Source organism: Gobio gobio, assembly GCF_949357685.1.
Source record: "Gobio gobio genome assembly, chromosome: 6".
Classification (NCBI taxonomy): domain Eukaryota; kingdom Metazoa; phylum Chordata; class Actinopteri; order Cypriniformes; family Gobionidae; genus Gobio; species Gobio gobio.
In genome coordinates this window covers 60,111,823-60,119,322 of record NC_137102.1, presented here as the reverse complement: position 1 = coordinate 60,119,322, position 7,500 = coordinate 60,111,823, and the positions used below count along the sequence as shown (strand labels likewise).

The 7,500-nt window shown below is 39.1% G+C and overlaps 1 protein-coding gene across 1 annotated transcript in view; it reads right to left on the bottom strand.

Annotated features, from left to right (window-relative positions):
• Positions 1 to 7,500, bottom strand: part of LOC307128602 (protein unc-13 homolog A) — a gene marked incomplete at its 5' end in the record, with an annotated part of 138,826 nt that overhangs the window by 30,359 nt on the left and 100,967 nt on the right. The window contains 3 exons of the mRNA XM_079820516.1: positions 1,833 to 1,956; positions 3,866 to 4,015; positions 4,625 to 4,713. Of these exons, the coding sequence (XP_079676642.1) occupies positions 1,833 to 1,956; positions 3,866 to 4,015; positions 4,625 to 4,713 (363 nt within the window). The remainder of the gene's footprint in view (positions 1 to 1,832; positions 1,957 to 3,865; positions 4,016 to 4,624; positions 4,714 to 7,500) is intronic.

Genomic DNA, 7,500 nt, shown 5'->3' with positions numbered 1-7,500 from the left:
ACACACATATATACACACTCGCTCACACACTCTCTCTCACGCACTTTCTCTCACACACACACACACAGTTATACTTACAACAATCTGGTGAAAGATGAACAAGAGAATGATGATGATGATGATGATGAAGAGAAATAAGAGAAGAATGAAAATCACTATGAACTATCAGTGTGTATGAAACTTGCAATATCAATAAACTTAAACTCAGCATAGTTACGCTCCCGCCAGCCTGTGTGTGTGTGTTAGGAGTTCAGCGATGATGCCTTAAAATACAGCCTGTGTGTGTGTAAGTTCCAGACTCACACACACACACACACACACACACACACACACTGATGCACTACAGCTAATGATGGAGAACCCAGATGAGTGTGTTGAGCAGTTAGTATTGATCTGCAGGATGATACATCATCATACAGTACGGGATCATACGTGTCACCATGGCAACACACGGAAATCTGATCAATAGTTGAGCCACGATGCAAAAAACGTTTAGTGACGGATCAGATGGAAACACAAAAACATGATATCATTAAAAAGTTGATATAAAACTGCCTTATGTACTGTTATGAGTGTTGATTATTAAATTAATTGATTATTAAATAAACATAATTTTTGCTTTCGTTTTTTCGAGGCGGACAGTACTGAAGTATTTTTACTTTCCAAGTAATTTTATTTTTCAAGTATTTGTACTTTATCAGTGTTCTTTGGAAAACTTTTACTTCACAACCTTCCAAAACATAACATTGTACTTTTTACTGCACTATGTTCAATATTGAATATCATTTAATATTGAATTACATTAAAAATGTAGTATTGTATACTTTTACTCAAGTAAAAGTAAATAAAATGTTACTTGAGTACAAGTAAGAAAGTACTATATTTTTAATGTAATAAGTATTCAAGGTAAAAAAACAACAACTTTTATTTATGAAATGTATTACAGTAAAAAAGTATGACATTATAAATTATGCTTTGGAATGTAATGAATTAAAAGTTTTTCAAAGAAAAACACTGATAAAATATATACTTGAAAAATGTACTGGAGTAGAAAGTAAAAATACTTAAGTACTGTCCACCTCTGCAAATAATACAATTATTACAATATTTTAACATAAACCTGGAAATATCAGGCCTGGAAAAGTCATGCAAATATGTGTAAATATATGTATATATTTTTTAATTCATGCTGCGAAGAATAGGCTCTCTAGACTTTTATTTTAGTGTTAATTATTAAATAATTTTTTATTAATTAATTGATTATTAAATCAACTTTATTCTTGGTTTTCAGCTGAATTAAAACATTTTAATTAAAAAATAATTTCTGTGCATCCCTAGTAATATAGTAAATATAAGGCATGAAAAAGTCATGGAAATTTCTATAATGGATATTATTTTTTATTTATGCAATAAGAAAAAGCGTTGATTATTTAATTAATTAGATGAATTAATTATTAAATAAAGATGAAGAGAAGTTTTGGTTATATTACTACAGTATTCTGATATAAACTATGGATATCCTGAAAATATTAGGCCATGAAAATAAATTTAATAATTTTTAATTAATGTAAATTTTTACAGTATATTTTTATGCTGCAATCTGTATAAAAATCATTTTAAAAATCAATATCCAGTTAATAAAAACATCTGGTAAAGAAAACATTTAAGGTAAAATAAATACCAAAAGCTACTGCAAAATGTACCATGGTATTCCCATCTTAGTAGTGTCCATAAAAAAGCCTGGCATTACCACGGTGTGGCGTGTGTGTGTGTGTGTGTGTGTGTGTGTGTGTGTGTGTGTGTGTGTGTGTGTGTGTCTAATGAACACACACCGTTTGGTCGGTCAGCGGAGGCAGGACGATGGTTTTCTCCATGGTGTTCATCACCAGCTTCCACAGCTCCTTCAGCACACGCTTGAGAACCGTCTTCTCACAGATCTTAGCGAACAGAGTCAAACTGAGAGGAGGAACACACACACACACACACACACACACACACACCACGTCAAACGTCATCACTATTAACACACAAACTGAGAGCAGGAGAGTTAAGAGCACAAATACAGACATTACTAACAGACCTGCAGAAATGATGAACACATATTTCCATCCCACTTTTACTAAACTGAGTAATTGTGATTTAACGTGTGTGTGTGTGTGTGTGTGTGTGTGTGTGTGTGTGTGTGTGTGTGTGTGAGAGAGATCATATTTTGATGGTTTAATTGAACTAGTATGGTCATCCCCTCCAGACATCACTTTTAGACACTCCTGTATATTTAATAACTTTCACCCCCCTTTTTGACAATAGTCGGGAAAATGCACTATCCAAACTTAAAGGGCTGTAATTCAAGAATGCTTAGGAATATAGACCTAATTTTTGGTCTCGTTTTAAAGCAGACACTCGGCAGATTATTGCAATTATTGAAAGCAATTCAAAATATGAAAAAGTTATCGAAGTTTAAATTTACTGTAAATAAAAACTGTACTAAATATTTTTTATTCCATATAAAATATATATTTTACAAAAATGTTTTAATCTAAAATTCCTATAAAATCAAAGCCATATGTCTAACCAAGTTGTGTCCCAAATTTGAAGTTGATATCACAAAAATTGAAGTTCCCATGAGATTTTGTTTATGCGCAATACCAAAAATATCCACCGGGTGTCATTCAAATTCCATTGATTGTTTTTTTGATGCATTTTCCTGTAAATTTCAGTCCAAATGTCACTTCCATCACAAAACGCTCACCAAACATGGAACTTTGAGACTCAGACCTTTCAGACGATATGTGTTTTGTCAAGATTAGAAAAGATTTTGATTATAAAGTAATTAAAATAAAGGTTTTAATATGAAACATGACGCCGCCCACTAGGGGGAGGAGCCTGCTAGAAGAATTTAAAGTACCATTTTTATGGTAACGCAACATCCAATTTCAAAACGGTTTTCACAGGATGAATTTTGAGTTCGTAAGCTTTCGAATGACACCTAATTTATGATAATTACTCAAATATATGATACGGAAAAAAAAGCCGATCAAAAAAAGAGTGCCAGGTGTCCCTTTGACAGTTAAAGGGTAAGTTCACCCAAAAATGTAAATTCTGTCATTAATTACTGACCCTCATGTCGTTCGACACCCGTCAGACCTCCGTTCATCTTCAGACACAAATGAAGATATTTTAGTGTAAATCTGATGCTCTGAAAGGCCTCCATTGGCTCAATGGCACGGTTCACTCTCAAGACCCTTAAAAGACACTAAAGACTAAAGTTACAAAGTCCATCTCACTACAGCGGCTCTACAATAACTTTATGGAGTGACGAGAATAGTTTTTGTGCGCAAAAAAACCCTAAATAACGACTTATATAGTGATGACGATTTCAAAACACGGCCTCATGAAGCTTCGAAGCGTTATGAATCAGTGAGTCGATTCAGCAGTTTGTCGCTTTGACACGCGATCCGAATCATGAATCGACTCACTGATTCATAACGCTTCGAAGCTTCATGAGGCCGTGTTTTGAAATCGTCATCACTATATAAGTCGTTATTTAGGGTTTTTTTGCGCATAAAAACTATTCTCGCCGATTCATAAAGTTATTGTAGAACCACTGTAGTGAGATGGACTTTGTAACGACGTCTTTAGTGTCTTTTAAGGGTCTTGAGAGTGTAAAGTGCATTGAGCCAATGGAGGCCTTTCAGAGCATCAGATTTACACTAAAATATCTTCATTTGTGTCTGAAGATGAACGGAGGTCTGACGGGTGTCCAACCACATGAGGGTCAGTAATTAATGACAGAATTTACATTTTTGGGTGAACTAACCCTTTAAGGGGTTAAAATGAGTGGTAGTTTTGAGTGTGTCTCTCTCACTTGCTGTCCAGGAAGTCCATGATGGGCTGCAGGACATTGTCGGTGTCCTGTGCTAAACTGCCGTTCCCATTGGCAGGAACAGTGGCTCCTTTCACCTGAGCTAGAATATCGCCCATCTCCTTCACGCTCTCCTCGATGTGCGGCTGGAAACTGCAGAGAACGGTGGTTTTTACAGAGAACGGTCTTAGAAAGAGTTCAGAGTTTAAAGTGCCCCTGTTGTGCTGTTTCAGAGTCTCACAAAACACTGTAATGTTCTCATTATATCGCATCAGCTCTTTTCTCTCAGTGTCTGAAACGGTTCATTCGAAGATTCGGTCTCTCTAAACCCCGCCTCTGTGAGAGATGCTCTGCTGTGATTGGTCAGAAACGCTCATTATCTGAATCTCAGTGATATGAACAGTAACGATGGCGTTGGTTTTACCGTATCAATCTCAACAGTGAACAACACCAACCAAACTCTTCCAGTCTCACACACAACTACAGTGTTTGAGGGCGGGGCAAAGAGACGCCGTTCAGCCAATGAGCACCAGAGGCGGGCATTATGCAAATGAGTTACAAACCTACGCAGATTCAGCAGGAAGAGAGACGACTCGTTACAGTTCAGAATCCATTCTTTCTTTTAGGAGACAAAAACTGCATTAATCTGCACTTTGAGCTTTGAAAAAGCGTAATAGGGGCACTTTAAACTTAAAAACATACCTTACATTCTCCGGTTAGAACATAAATTAACTTTTAAACTCTCCAAAACCACAAACCAACCTCATGGCGAAGATCCTGCTGAGATCATCCATCACATTGTTCAGTTTGATTTGTAGATCCTTCAGAAAGTCACTGGCCTCCACGTTTAACTGCAAAAAAAATCATAATTATGAATCTGATTTTATACAATTACGAGTCTGATTTGCTTCTTAGGGGCCAAAGCCCGAAGCGGCTGTATAGAGAAGCTGTTGTCTATCCGCTTAAAGGTAGGGTAGGTAATAATGATCTAAAACACTTTTGTCCAAATTTGTTTAAACTTTCTTTATATGTCTTTACATAATTAAAATTTAAGTACTCTGAAAAAGAGAGTATAAAAATCGAGTGACTCTAGACTTTTTAATCTGCAATAAACACCGCTCATTATTTTCGTTTGGGCCGAATAAAGTGATTGGTTTGGGCGCCTGTCACTCTCTCTCGTTACCATGGCTACCACCGCTTTTGCTACAGGATCCGCCCACATGCGCCCCAGTGTTGCCAAGGGCTACTTCATCACTGTTGCCGCGGCTGTTTTTCATGTCCGCGGGTTAAAGCGACCACAATTATGTGATATTTTGCCCCGGGATTTGTGAATTTTAGCAGGCAGCCCTACCAAAAAGACACATATTTTACCCCCCAAATGTGTTTTTTACCGGAGAAACACGATTGGGCTTGTTTTGGGCTAGTTTTGAGTAGCAATTGGGCGGATTTTGTTGTGAAAACCTGGCAACCCTGGCGCACCCGTTTGATTTGAGTTCAAGAGGCTGTATTTCTGCTGGACAGGTAATCTTTCATTTTGATTATACATTTTTTGGTTTATGTTTTCATGAAGCATGTCTCACTAGCACACGTAGCTGCCTAATATAGCTAACATAACATTACTTAGCATAAAGTTACAATGTTATACACTTAGCGAACCATTAGTAGAGATGATAAATACTCAATATGCTTAGCTCAAGTTGATCGCTGTCGTGTTGAATTTCGCAAAATGTAACTTTAGATAACAAAATGCATGTGTAAAAGCTAGTACACCGCATCCAGGAACTTTTTTTAGAACTAAGATAGCTTTAGCTAATACCCTCTGGCTAAACTCTTTTACCATGTTCACCGGGAACTTTACCTGCACGTTTATTTCGGCCCTTGGTTTGTTTTTATATTCTCTACCAATGTTTTTATCTTGTATCTGTGTGTGTTGTAGACACTGTGTTGTGTGTGTATTTTAAAGGTCCCATGGCATGGCATTTTTCTATTATTTTATAGTGTTTCCTGAGGTGTACTTATATTGTTAGTATGATTTTTACATCATAAAATGTCATAATTTAGAAATAAAAGGCATTTTTTCTATACTGCTGTTTGCCCTGTGGCTGAATGCCCTGCTTCAAGAGGCGTGTCTGCTGTGAGACTTCAGTAAAAACGCCCACTGTTGTGATTGGCTGACATCTTTGCATTTGAAATGAGCGGAGGGGGCGTGGTTTAACGAGGTCTACGAGGCGCGAGCTGCTGCCAGAGAGACGGATGGACCTGAGTTCACTTCACATCAGTTCTCAGCATGTCTGAACTGTTGTAGTTACAGAATATACTTCAGGTTATTAGTCTATTTCTAGTCGAAGGGACTGTCACTCATGTCAGAAAGTTAGTAACTTTAGTAAATTATGGATCAGCGCTGACTGGAGACGCGAACCGTTTAGAACGATTCAGTCCGATTTGGTGAACTGGTTCGGTTCACTAAAAAGAACTGGTTCAAAAGAAAGATCGTTCGCGAACCGGACATCACTAATGTACCAGAGACTGAGCTCAGCGATTGCTAACAAAGTTATTTATAGTAACTACTGAGTTGTGAGAGCGCTGTCAGTCAGCGCGAGTTTATTGTGTTTGTATCTGAGAGTTCTGAATAAACACGAGTCCCAGTCACGCCGAGTCCGTCTTCATCATTATTACCATCATCATTTTCTCAAAGGCAGAGAAAGACAGCCAGAACTCGGGTTTACACCGATCAACATTTCTATCCACTTGGGGACAATATTCAGGCTAGGGGAACTCATATTAATGTTGAAAAACCTCATAAAATGAAAATTTCATGCCATGGGACCTTTAAACTTTACCAGTATCGTTATTCTAGCTTGAGAGTGAGTACTAAAAGACATCTTATTTGTTTATATTCATAATGATAAAGTTAGATTTTTTATTACATGTGATTCTGACATGATGTCACTACATGCACTTCTTCTCGCTCGTCTCGGGTTAATAATGCGTCTTTCAGCTGAGCTGATCGCGGTGGGCGTAGCGCGTTCATGTGTTTTGGGGGCGTGGCGCGTTCATGTGTTTTGGGGGCGTGGCGCGTTCAGTTCATGTGTTTTGGGGGCGTGGCGCGTTCAGTTCATGTGTTTTGGGGGCGTGGCGCGTTCAGTTCATGTGTTTTGGGGCGTGGCGCGTTCATGTGTTTTGGGGCGTGGCGCGTTCATGTGTTTTGGGGGCGTGGCGCGTTCATGTGTTTTGGGGGCGTGGCGCGTTCATGTGTTTTGGGGGCGTGGCGCGTTCATGTGTTTTGGGGCGTGGCGCGTTCATGTGTTTTGGGGGCGTGGCGCGTTCATGTGTTTTGGGGCGTGGCGCGTTCATGTGTTTTGGGGGCGTGGCGCGTTCATGTGTTTTGGGGCGTGGCGCGTTCATGTGTTTTGGGGGCGTGGCGCGTTCATGTGTTTTGGGGGCGTGGCGCGTTCATGTGTTTTGGGGGCGTGGCGCGTTCATGTGTTTTGGGGGCGTGGCGCGTTCATGTGTTTTGGGGGCGTGGCGCGTTCATGTGTTTTGGGGCGTGGCGCGTTCATGTGTTTTGGGGGCGTGGCGCGTTCATGTGTTTGGGGGCGTGGCGCGTTCATGTGTTTTGGGGCGTGGCGCGTTCATGT